Source organism: Carettochelys insculpta, chromosome 1 (genome assembly GCF_033958435.1).
Source record: "Carettochelys insculpta isolate YL-2023 chromosome 1, ASM3395843v1, whole genome shotgun sequence".
In the NCBI taxonomy this organism is placed as follows: Eukaryota; Metazoa; Chordata; order Testudines; family Carettochelyidae; genus Carettochelys; species Carettochelys insculpta.
The window spans coordinates 208,958,819-208,972,403 of NC_134137.1; the positions used below are offsets into that span (position 1 = coordinate 208,958,819).

Consider the following 13,585-nt stretch of genomic DNA (forward strand, 5'->3'; position numbering starts at 1 on the left):
TGGAGACTGGTTCGCAGCCCTCGATTTACAAGACGCGTACTTCCACATAACTATCCATCCGGCTCACCGGCGATTCCTCCGGTTCATGGTAGGCAACGAACACTTCCAATACAAGGTCCTACCGTTTGGCCTCTCCTCGGCCCCCAGAGTCTTCACCAAGACCTTGGCAGTGGTGTCAGCCTACCTGCACAGACAGGGGGTATTTATTTTCCCGTATCTGGATGACTGCCTGCTCAAAGGGGCCTCGAAGGGGGAGGTTCTGCGCATGATACGCGTCACAGCAAACACGTTCTCTTCACTCGGCCTGGTTATCAATCTGGCAAAATCGAAAATAGACCCCACACAGGACATAGAGTTCATAGGGGCTCGCATAAACTCGGTTACAGCGAGAGTATATCTACCAGAGGCTCGCTTTCGGGCCATCGGTTCCCTCGTGCAGGTCATCACCTTCAGCCCTACGGTGCCGGTCTTGACGTGCTTGCAGCTGCTGGGCCACATGGCAGCGGCGACATTCGTAGTACAGAACGCCAGGTTACACATGCGCAGCATGCAGCACTGGCTGGCGAGTGTATACAAACCGGCAGTACACACCGTTCACAGGGTGGTGTCGCCCACAGCCGGGGTGCGCAAATCCCTACAATGGTGGGTAAACCCCAGGAACCTGCTAACAGGGGTACCCTTCCACCAGCCGCAAATATCGGTTTTTCTCACTACAGATGCCTCCCTCATAGGGTGGGGAGCGCACATGGGCGAAGAGGTGACTCAAGGACTGTGGTCACCCACGGAACAGTCACTACACATAAATATACTGGAGCTCAGAGCAGTGTTCAACGCCTGCAGACACTTTCCAGACCACATACAAGGCAAAGTCGTCGGGATCAGTACAGACAATACCTCCACCATGTTTTATATAAACAGGCAAGGAGGAGCTCGATCCCGTGCCTTATGCGCGGAAGCAATCCGCTTATGGAACTGGTGCATCGCCAACAATATAATCTTGAAAGCCTCATACTTGCCGGGTGCGCACAATGTGAAGGCAGACCAGCTGAGCAGGCGTTTTGCACTCACACACGAGTGGCAGATCCGTCCCGATCTGCTAAGGCCGATTTTTCCACGCATGGGGTTTTCCCCAAATAGACCTGTTTGCCACTCAGCACAACAAGAAGTGCCCACGATTCTGCTCCAGGGCAGGACTGGGATGGGGGTCCCTGGGGAACGCGTTTGCGATCCCGTGGAGGGGCCCCCTGCTTTATGCGTTTCCTCCCACAGTGCTGATCCACAAAGTCTTGCAGAAAGCCAGGAGGGAAAGGGCCCGGATGATCCTGATAGTCCCAACGTGGGATCGACAACAATGGTTCCCCCTACTCCTGCGCATGTCGGACCGTCCACCGATGCCTCTTCCGGTGGCGCCGGATCTGCTCACGCAAGCCCAGGGGTCCATAGTGCACCCGCACCCCCAAAGCCTGCGACTGCAAGCGTGGTTAATCCATGGCTCAGCTCCCTAGAGAGCACATGCACAGTGGAAGTACAGCAAGTCCTAGAAAGTAGCAGGAGGACTTCCACCAGGAAGACCTACAAGCAAAAATGGACTCGCTTCACGGCTTGGTGTTCTACCAAACAGCTGGCCCCCCTTTTGGTGCCTATACCTACAATACTAGAGTATTTACTGGACCTCAAGAGAGGAGGACTCTCGCTATCCTCGTTGAAGGTCCACCTTGCCGCCATCTCGGAGTTCAGACATGAGGAGGAAGGGCACACGGTGTTCGCCCACCCTATGGTTACCAGGTTCCTCAAAGGGTTGGTAAACCTATACCCCCCTCGGAAACCGATTCCACCTTCGTGGAACTTGGACCTGGTGCTTACCACGCTAATGGGACCACCGTTCGAGCCCTTGGCCACGGTTCCCCTCCGCCTCCTTACAGTAAAGACGACCTTTCTTCTTGCAATTACGTCAGCTCGTAGGGTGAGCGAGCTCGCGGCAGTCATGGCAACGCCACCCTGCACTGTTTTTTTTTCCAAGGAGGCGGTAACCATACGGCTGCATCCAGCCTTTGTTCCCAAAGTTTCTTCCGAGTTTCACATTAACGAACCTATTGTTCTACCCTCGTTTTATCCAAAGCCTCATAACTCCAACGAAGAGGCGCGCCTACACCTCCTGGACGTGAGGAGGGCGCTAGCCTTCTACGTAGACAGGACCAAGTCCTTCCGGAAAACGGATAGACTCCTAGTCTCCCTCGCTCCCAAATCGAAAGGAGAAGGTCTCTCCTCGCAGAGAATCTCAAAGCACATTGTATCCTGCATAAAAATGTGCTACGAGCTCAAAAAGACTCCTTTATCGGCCACTCCCAGGGCTCATTCCACTAGGGCGGTGGCGGCATCAACAGCCTTTTTCAAGGGCGTTGCGTTAAAAGACATTTGCAGAGCGGTGACCTGGTCATCCTACGACACCTTCGCCAAACATTACGCCCTTCACAGGGTATTCCAAGAGGATACCCGTCTCTCTGCAGCGGTCCTCTCGGGGACAAGCTGCACATAATCCGATTACCCACCTCCTATCTTGGGTTACTGCTGGGTAGTCACCTATTGTGGAGCACCCACGGGGACACTCGAAGAAGAAAGACAAGTTACTCACTGTAGTAACGGTGGTTCTTCGATATGTGTCCCCGTGGGTGCTCCACTACCCGCCCATCCTCCCCGCTTCGGATCTCTGTTAGTGTTTTGCAGGGGCACCCGAGGCGGTTGGTCTAGGAACTGGCGGGGACCGGATCGCGCACATGGCCAGGAGCGCGCAAGGGAGCGGCGCGCGCCGGCGCATGCGCGGTCCGGCAGAAACTGCTTGGAAGATCCGATCTGCGGCGCCAGGCGAGCCTGACACCTGTTGTGGAGCACCCACGGGGACACATCTCGAAGAACCACCGTTACTACGGTGAGTAACTTGTCTTTCCTGATCAACTGCCAAGAAATAAAGCAGACACACCCCAAAACTGATGGTTATTCTGTGATATACAGGCTGGACCTCCCTGGAATGGTCCCAAGTGAGGGAGTTTGCCAGACCAGGGAAGATGAACGCTGGCCCCTCTGTTTGGCTACGTCTACACTAGCACGCTACGTCGAAGTAGCCTATTTCGAAGTTAGGACGTTGAAATAGGCTACGTCGACACGTATCGTCTACACGTCCTCCAGGGCTGGTGCCATCAACGTTCAATGTCGAAGTAGTGACGGGGAACATTGAAAGGAGCCACCCCGGAAGGAAATGCGGAGCGTCCACACACACAAGTGCTCCCCGTCGAAATAAGAGGTCAGCAAAGCCCCAAGCCGCTCCCTTAAAGGGCCCTTCCCAGACACACTTGCCCTGCACAGCACAAGATCCACAGAGCCGACAACTGGTTGCAGACCCTGTGCATGCATCACAGACCCCAGCTGCAGCAGCAGCAGCCAGAAGCCCTGGGCTATGGGCTGCTGCACACGGTGACCATAGAGCCCCGCAGGGGCTGGACAGAGCGTCCCTCAATGCCTCAGCTGATGGCCACCATGGAGGACCCCAATGTTTCGAAGTAGGAAGATGCAGATCGTCTACACACACCCTGCTTCGGCGTTGAACGTCGAAGTAGGGCACTCTTCCCATCTTCGGATGGGAATAGTGATTTCAACGTCTCACCGCCTAATGTTGATTTCAACGTCGAAATAGCACACGGCGTGTGTAGACGCAATACGTGCTATTTCGACGTGGTGCCGGCTACTTCGAAGTAGCTGGCTAGTGTAGACGCACCCTTTATGGATTCTGGGCTCTTTTAGGGTCCATCAGCAGACCAGGCTGAGCTCTCCTGCGGGCTCCACACCCCTGGACCAGCCCTGCTGCTGTAGCTGACTGCCACTCTGGCTCCCCTTCTGGCTGCCAGCCAGGCTCTGCTGTCAGTCCCAGCCTGCTTCCCCCAGTGGCTGAGCTACACTGCTGGGTCTGGCCTTGGCTACCAGGCGTTGTGCCCCTGGATTCTCTCCCAGCTGCTGACACTGGGACTGCTAGACTCCTCGCCACCAGGGCTCTCTGATCCAACAACAGAGTTCTGGACCAGAGAGGTTCAACCTCTGCTGAGCCAGCAACAAAAGTAAATTTCTGCGTCACCACGTTGGCTTACAAGAAGTCAGAAATGCAGCTTCCTTAAGCTTTCCAGTCACGGATTCAACACCCAGACTCCAGACTTAATGATGAGCGGTTATTTAAAACCAACTTCAAACAATAGGTTTCTTCTAATTTCAAAGGACCAGCCACGTAGCCAGGTCAGTATATAACTCAGATCTTACCCCAAATTCATGCTGTCGCCAAGTCTCTAGTATATAATGTGTAAAGGCAGGGCCTTTTTTCTGCTGGAACGCCGCTCCGGCACCTTTTTTCGTGGTGCCACCCTTTTGAAAGGTGGCTGGGCTACACTCTCTATTTTCTGCTATGTGCAGTGGCAAATGGGTCAGCGAAGGGTGGTGCAATGCAGCTCAGGTTAGCTGCACACATGGAGCGCCCCCTCCCCTTGCTCTGTGCTTCATGGCTCCAGCTGGGAAGCAGACGGTCCTTCGGTCCCAGCATAGTCCACCCAGGAGCTATGCAGCTCCTGCTGCCCCAGTGGCTATGGTCCTCTGTGGTCCTGGAGGCCGAGCCTGATGTGGCATTTGCATGGTTCTGGTGGCCTGCCATGGATTGAGTGGGAGAGGCCACTGCAGTGGCACATAAGTAATTAGCCAGCATTCACTTGTGGGGGCCTGGGGGAGCCTAGTTGTGGGAAAGGGAGAGGTCATTCATTTGCGGTGGGAGCGGTGGGTGTGGGGGGGTTAATCCTGTGGGAGGTTAGAAAAGAAAGGTGAGAGTTAAAATTAATTAATGAAATCAAATACCTATAATACTTGCAAAGTTTTTGGTTCAGGCTTGTAGCAGTGATGGCTGCTGGCTTGTTAAGTCTCCAATTGCCTCCCAGTCCTCATTGCCTTAGTTAGAATCCTCCCATTAGCGCAAGCTCACAATCCAGATGCTTGAGTAGAAAAAAGGCAAAGTGGAGGTTTCAGGGCCTTTTAGCCCTTCTGCCACGTGAAGGGAAACAGATTGTTCTCACAGGTAATAACATGTTGTTTGGAGTCACAGGGCCATGCATGCTTTGCTTAGTGATAGCAGAGGTCATTGCCCAGTCCTTCACAGGAAAGTCCATTAAGCACATATAGGCATCTCCCATGAGCCTTTGAGAGTTAAGTGTTCTGCCATGGGCCATTGAACACAAATAGTCCCTTTTGAGGTGCAGGCTAGTTAACTTGTGTGTGTTACCACATGAGCAAACATTTGAGATAAACGTACATAATTAAATGACACATATATACAGATAACATAAAAAGTTATGATTTACTAAATGTGATTTAAAGACACTTTACTTGACAGTCTTTGTGTAAGATTTGTTGTGATTATATATCTGTGGTAGCAGCAGTGATCTACATGGTCATAGTTTCATCAGATAGGCTACGTCTGCACTACATTCCCCTTTCAGAGGAGGAATGCAAATGAGGGAGATTGAAAATGCAAATGAAGCACAGATTTACAAATGTCACGCTTCATTTGCATAATCCCATGTGATCGCATTTCTGGAAGAGACTTTTGAAAACAAAGACAGCCATGCAGATGGGGTTCCCTAGGAAAAAAATCCCCATTTCTGAAAGAACCCTTATTCCTGAAAGAATGAGGTATAAGGCTTCTTTAAAAAAAAAGTTTTTCCCCAAAAGAACCCTGTCTACACTGCTTTTTCTTTTTATTAAAAAAACTCTTCCAAAAATGATTGGAAGAGATTATGAAAATGAAGCCCAAGATTTTTAAATCAGCTTTTCATTTACATTTTCAGTTTTCCTCATTTGCATTCCCTTTTGAAAGAGGAAAGTACAGTAAGGTCTCAGAGTACACGAGGGTTCTGTTCCACGCACCCTTGCGTAAACCTAGATTTCGTGCAAGTTGGGGTCTGGCTTTTTCCCTGGCAGAACACATGTTCTGCAGCCGGGGAAGCAGCAGAAAGGTGCTGCTGGGGTGTGGGGGCAGTTGGGGAGGGTTAAGCCCAGCAGTGGTTTGGGGCTGTGGGAGGTGGGTGCGGGGTGGGCTAAGGCTGGGATGGATTAGGGCTGCAGGGGGTGCGGGGTGGAGCTGAGCACGTATAGTGAGCTGGGCTGCGGGGGGGGCAGCGACTTGAGCTGGAATCACAGCCGTGCTTGGGTGGTGAGCCAGCAGGGAGGTCGCACTGGAGTCACGCATGGTGAGGCGAGTGGGCAGGCAGTCAGCTTGTGACCCGGCTGCGGGGGCGGGGGTCACACCAGAGCCGCACAGAGCAGGCAGGCAGCTTGTGAGCCAGTGGGGGGGGGGTCACACCAGAGCTGTGGGGGGGAGCTTGTGAGCCAGCAGAGGCGTTGCACTGGAGCTACGCAGGGCAGTGGGGGCGGCTTGAACCAGAGCCGTTTGCAGGGGGTTTAAACCGGGCTGGGGGTGGGGTCAGGGGCAGACGTGTAAGAGCAGGGTGGCGCACTCTGAGACCTTACTGTAGTGTATATGCAGCCATAATGTCACAGAGGTAAGTTAGGAAAAGTACCAAAGCCAGATTCACAATTGTTGGAAAAATGCTGCAGGCTTTAGACTGGGACATGCTTCACAAAGCAAATCTGGCAGTTCATTTCGTGGCATGTGGATATCATTGAGGCCAGGTTCTGTTCCAAGAAAACATCATGGGAAATCTGCCTTAATTAGCCCTTTTCTGCTCCTGTGTCCCAAAAGAAACTCTATTGTCCTCCCCTCTGGAAGGTGGGTCCTTCTTGGCTTTATAAGAGGCTTTATAAGGGGGGCCCAGTCTCATACTTCCCAGATTTTTCTTGCCCTGAGAACCTCTTCCCACCCAGGCTCTCAGAATGATTCCTAGAAAAGCTTAGTTTGAGTGGGTACGAGTTGATTGTTTTGCACAATTTCAGTTGTCGTGATTGATTGTCTAGTAAAAGGACCAGGCAGCGAGTTAATAAGTTTCACCAAGTGCTTAAAAATGTTTCCCATCCAAAAGGAACTATTTTTAGGTTCAAAGAATTTTCAAATTTACACTACTTAGTGGAAGAAGCAGTGGGAATACAGAGGATTTAAATGAAAACATTTCCTCATGACGGCTTTTCTTTATACTACTTGGGCAAGATCAGGCAGGTTGGGACCCGTAAGTGTGTTCAAACAGCTTTCACAAAAGCAAAATCCTTGTCACAGTATGATGTAGTGGAGCTTAAATATTTCAGAGATGAAAGTCTGATATTGTGCTAGAATATATTTACCAGAGCTTGGTATTTTTAGTTGCTAAGATTTAATATTTAGACAACACAGGGAGTAATTCCACTCCCTACTGATATTGAAGTGGGAGAACATCCCTTTTTAGCCCTCATTAAACTCTATTCCAATGCTGCTGGATTAGAGAGAGCTTTGGTAACTCTTAGGACTAAAGCTGAAGAGGGTGAGCCAGTATGTGGAAACCAGTTGCAGATCTTTTAATGTGTATTATCAGTAATATCATGGCAAACACAAAAGATCAAGTGCTCCATCCAGTGTAAAAATAATTCAATGATTAAGGTGCAATTCATACACACAATACTGTAATTCAGGAGTTGCTCCTCTGTTGTCAGTGGAATTGCTGCAGCACAAAAATTGTGTTAAATTAGAACCGAGCCCAAAGAATTTAGGGAACTGTAGCCTTAGCTGCAAGGTAGACTAGTGTTCCAGGGGTATGCATGCCCCAGGGGTTACACAGAGATCTTCTAGGGGTACATCAGCTCATCTCGATATTTGCCTAGTTTTACAACAGGCTACATAAGCGCTAGCAAAGTCAGAACAAACTAAAATTTCATTTGACTTCTTAGACTACTCTATACAGTATATACTGAAAAGCAAGTATAATATTTATAATTCAGTTGAATTGATAATTATATGGTAAAAATGAGAAAGTAAGCCATTCTTCAGTGTTGCTGCGCTGTGTATTTTGTATTTTTGTGTGATTTTGTAAGGAAGGAGTTAACTTAGAGTACACAGGACACATCAGACTTCTGGGAGGGGATAATAGTTGGGAAAGGTTGGAAACCACTGAGCTAGACTATCCAAACAGAGTGTGTAACAACACACGCTGTAATGTTTCACACCCAGTTGATTTGGCTCTGCTGTGTCTATGTATCACTGTTGACCTGCTATGAATTTAAATATAGGGGATTCAGTCAAAAGTAAATTTCAGTTGTCTTTTTTAAAAAATGTTACATCATTGTGGCATGACAAAACACACAAAAGCAGCTGAAATGACGTACAACATCCAACTTTTTTGAATTAGAGTGACCAGATAGCAAGGGTGAAAAAAAGGAAACTGGGACAGGCTGAGAGGTGATATCCTGCATTAATCATATATCACATGACCCAAATTTCATTTTCGCCAGCAGGCGGAGGTGGGCAGTTTGTAGAATTACTGATGGTTCCCAGAACAGGTCAGCTTCCTTCCCTGCCATCTACCTAAAGCTCCTGAGAGGGAATCTCAGTGTGGCAGTGCAGTCTGTGCAAGGGCTTGTGGATGGCAGATGGGATTCAGGCTCTGAGAGGGAGTTTGGGCACTAGGGATACGGCAATTGCTCCTTGTCTAAGAGCTTTACAACAGCATTACCTCTGCAGCTGTCATTGACTGTGGGGGCATTCGGGGTGGGGCAGTGCATGGAGACACACCCTGCCAAGAGTCCACAGGGATGTGATGGAAGATGCACAGAGCAGGCAGGCAAGAAGTTGCTTCAACCCCGCTGTACTGTGGGAGGTGGCAGCACCCCACACCCTACTTTCTAGCCCTGTAAAATCACCCCGGGGTGTCATGCAGAGTCAAGAGAGAGACCTAGCCCTGAACTATGGTGGAACTGGGTCCCCAGGCCAGGACTGTTGCTGGAGCCCAGGTACCACAGGCCCACGTAACTCACCACCCCTGCACCAGGTTTAACCTCATAATTTTACGTGGGATTACTTGTAGTGGGCTAGTGGCCAGGATCTGAACTTTCCACGTGTTCAAAGAAGATGCCACATCAAGAGACACTGTACCTCGCCAAACACCCTGCTGTACATTAAATCAGTTTTGCCTCAGAGAAAATGTGATGCTTATTCAACCAAGATAGTTTCTGTATCACCCTAGACATTTTAGATTTTCCCCAGCCAAACTGAAAACTCAACCAATCCAACCAAACTGCTCAGATTATGGGACCTGAGAATGCTAGCCTAAGCTGTAATGAAAGCAGGTTGAAAGGAAGTTGTCTAGTTTGGCCGTATACCTTGATTTAAATATTAATATTGATTATTATATGAACATTCACATATCAACTGAAATGAAAATTGAAATTTACTAAGCTATAGTATGACAATTTTTAGCCACCAAAATTTTTGTGTGTATGGACAGTGCTTTTTAGCTGGAATCCCAACCATGCACACCCTCCTCAGGCAGCATCGGCTCCGCTGGCTTGGCCATGTCCACAGGATGAATGACGGAAGGATTCCAAAAGACATCCTGTATGGTGAGCTAGCCTCTGGCAAAAGACCTTTCGGACGCCCCCAGTTGCGCTACAAAGATGTCTGCAAGAGAGACCTCAGAGAGGTAGACATCAAGCTGGACAACTGGGAAGAACTAGCAGACGACCACAGCAGATGGAAGCAGGAGTTACACGAGGGCCTTCAGAAGGGCGAGATGAGGATCAGACAGCTAGCAGAGGAGAAGCGAGCACACAGAAAGCACACAAAGGACTTGCCAGACACCCACCACATCTGCAAGAGATGCAGCAAGGACTGTCACTCTCGTGTGGGTCTTCATAGTCACAGTAGACGCTGTAAATGAAGTCCTCAATTGAAACAATAAAGGGCACGATCCATAGTCTATGCAGACTGAAGGATGCCTACTACTACACGGGTGGAGGGAGCCAGCTGAGTACCAGATTTTTTTTTTTTTATTAAAAACAGTACTACATATGGATAATGTAGAAAATTTAAATTGCTTCATTTGTATTGAGATATTCAAATTATTTAAGTATAGTAGACATCATGTGCTTCAGAAAAATATACACCAAAAGACACTAAGAACGGAGGTTAAACTTCGAAATATAGATACACAAAAAGTTGTGACGGATCATTTTTCCTTTCATTATTACCAGGCTGTTCCAGTTTGTGTCCCTCTGAATCTTGAAAAGAATTATGAACTGCTTTACCTTGCGGAGCAATTCATAGGGATCCCAGTGATGTACTTAAGATTTAGACTGCCAGAAGTCACCAGGTGAGCATTTGCCATTGATAACCTTATTCGGGGAAGTTCTGGGGATTTGTTTCCATTAATTCTCGGAAGGTGACAGAAGGATGTGGGTATTGCATGAAGATTCACAACAGCATCTCACAGAATAAGACACCTTGAATCACTGCAGGGAGGACAAATGAGTTACAAATCAGTGCATGATCACCCAAATGCCTACATGTAACAGTGCTCAGTGGAGGCAGGAATTACTTTGAAAGTGGATGGACAGGACTGAGGTGCTTAAAGAGTCAGTTTACAGCAATGCCTAGTTAATTATATCCTTGAGCCACACCTGCAGTATGGCAGCTTGTAACTGCTTGGTGTGATACAACTGAGAGCATAGCAAGTTCATTCCAGACACTAAGCTCCATTTTAAGCAACTTTTTCCATCAGTTGGGAGCAGTCACAGCTGACTGACGCAGCTACATAATGGAGCAAGGCAGTCCATTAGTGTGGTCTGTGGGAGGCACAGAGCCCTAGCATCTGAGCCAGAGCTCATCAGTGGCTGAGGAAGCAGATTCCTCCTGCAGCTACTGGCAGCTGGTTGCTGCACTTGTAGACAGATGTACTGACTGAAAGGGAAATGAAAACAAACCTTGGGAGGAAGAAAAATCAGAACTGTCCTAGAAGGGAGTGAGGAAATGTGGAAAATGGATTGAAAGGGAGAGCGGGGAATATTAATTGGCTGAAGGCCCCAATAATTTTTGGGGTGCATGAGATTTTTAGGAGGGGAAGAAGGAGGTTTCACAGTGACTGAAGCTTGGTCTCCCTCTGAAGGGGAGAGAAAGAGAGGGAGGATGACAGCAGACATTAAAAGATATAGCTGTTCCCCAAAGGCCAGTCTTGGAAACTGACTCACTCCACAGTAGCCAGATTTCATGTAGGGTTCTCTCCCCACCATCAGGTAATGTTTCTTTTTCAGTCTGAAAATCAGATGATGTTATAAAATAAATATGCATCTCAGTATGAAGTTGTATATCAAAATGGTGAGCCTCATGTGATGGTTCTGCTGCCCTTCTGCAAAGGTTACCAGCTGTAGCATGCTGTTCACCAAGTACTAAGGAAACTAATGGTTTCCTGTGCTTTCTTCAGGCCAGTGATGCTGAGCAGTGTTTCCATGAATGTGTAGAATTTCCTCTTCATGTGTCAGTGACCAAGAGCTACTGCTAATATGTAGGGAGCTCTATATTGCAGTTCACCTTGCTTGCTGTGCCACCTGAAGATGCAAGGTTGCCTTTGAGTCACTGTTTAAACAATTTCAGAGGCACCGATAGAAAAAGTTGCTGCATTGGTGATTTTAGAGCATAAATATTACACTATGTCCTATGTCCTACACTTTATGAGTCAAAGCTGACCTGGCATTAATGATCTCCTGGAAGACCTTTTTAATAGTTTGAAAGTACCCTTAGCAGCTAAAGTCTGAAATAGATACTGACCAGCTCAAAATATGTAGCTTTGACAGAACCATATATGAAAGTCAGTGTGTTGCAGAGAGATCTGGCCTTGGAATCCGTGCACCGGAGTTCTGATCCTAGTTCTGCCACCCACCTGCTGCGTGCCTTTTGCCAGTCGCTTCACTTCTGTATGCCTCCGTTTTCTCCTCACACCCTTCCTCCGTCTTGTATATTTAGCCTGAAAGCCCTTTGGGGCAGAGAGCTTCTCTTATGTTTGTACAGCCCCCAGATCACAACAGCCTCTATAGGTTGTACCATAGAATAATACCACTACCACCATTTATTATTTGTTTTACTGTAGTACCTAGGAGTCTAGTTATGAACCAAGATCTGATTGTGCTAGACACTGTACAAAATGCAGAATAGAAAGCGCTACAATTTATGCATGATTGTCCAAATGCCAGCAAAAGAGAAACCCCATTCCCTGAACAGAATAAAGGTAAAACAGTGGAACTTTCAAAGTCAGCAATGAGCAAATATTTATTGACGATTTTGTTTAATAGCATGCCTGAACATACTACGGGAACACATCCCAGGCAATTTACTTTTTCTCACAACACATCTGTAAGCTAAGGGGTATGTTACCCCTGTTTTGTAGATGGGGATCTGAGACAGTCATTAGCTCTGGGTTCTGCGGGAAGTTTGTAGTAAAGGTGGAAATTGACCCCGAAGTCAGAAGTCCCAGACAAATACCTTAAGCACAAGATCATCAGTGTCATTGGTTCAGATGAACAACATTCTGTAGCTACTGGATTGTGACTGTGATCAATCATAGGCAGCCATTTAACCTGCTCAGATACAGAGTTGTCATTTGGAGATTAAAACTTCCCTCCATAGCAAAATTATTAGTGTATTGCAGTAAGCGCTTCACTGTCTTATGTATCCTCTTCCCTTTATTGTGATCCCTTTCCCATGACTCAGATTTTCAGCAGAATTTGATTTCCGGACATATGATGCAGAAGGTGTTATACTATATGCTGAGTCCTCTGACAACACAGCATGGTTCTTGCTTGCACTTCGTGATGGAAAGATTGAGATTCAATTCAAGAATGAACTTGGAACAAAAGTCACCAGTGGTGGCAAAGCCATTAATGATGGTCTGTGGCATATAGTAAGTTTTTTTTTAATGCTTTGTCAGCACACTCAAAAGTTGGAAAAAAATTAATAGCAACTTTAAAGAGAAAAGTTTCAAAATGGTTCCGTAAAGATCCCAAATTTAAAAAAAGGAATGGTGGCATCACCTGCAAACTTCCAAATTGTCTTTTGATACAAAAATCACTTTCAGGGTGGTGGTTTCATACCTGGCAGCACTGTGCCGTCTAAATTTTTCCACCCGTATGTAGAATACATTTTGTTATGGGTACCCAGGCATGTGTGGGTGTGCACCACCAGTAGAAATGCAGGATGCCAGCTGTGTGCTTTGTGGATACTCTGCTAACTAGGTAGGTGGCATTTGAATCTCTCCTAGGCAGCCACCCAAGTGATCAGCTTACAGGGATCATGGCTATACATTAATACTAGGGCATGCATGTGTGTAAACGTGTTTATTCTGACACAAGTGGTCCATGAGGTTGGTATTCCAAGCAAAGTTGTATTATGCTACCCAGTGCGGCTTAAAATCAGTCAAATCAGCCTCGTAATGAAATAAAACTTACTTTTAAAAAATCCTTAAATCCTGAGTGTAGTGTGTCCAGTGCTTCTCAGTCTCAAGTCAGTAAGGCTACGTCTACACGTGCACCCAACTTCGAAATAGCTTATTTCGATGTTGCGACATCGAAATAGGCTATTTCGATGAATAACGTC

The 13,585-nt window shown here is 47.6% G+C and overlaps 1 protein-coding gene across 2 annotated transcripts in view; it reads left to right on the forward strand.

The window, feature by feature from the left end:
• Positions 1 to 13,585, forward strand: part of PROS1 (protein S) — a 118,684-nt gene that overhangs the window by 85,767 nt on the left and 19,332 nt on the right. For both annotated transcript variants that reach the window (XM_074998512.1, XM_074998504.1), the window contains exons 9-10: positions 10,195 to 10,313; positions 12,704 to 12,893. In XM_074998512.1, the coding sequence (XP_074854613.1) occupies positions 10,195 to 10,313; positions 12,704 to 12,893 (309 nt within the window). The remainder of the gene's footprint in view (positions 1 to 10,194; positions 10,314 to 12,703; positions 12,894 to 13,585) is intronic.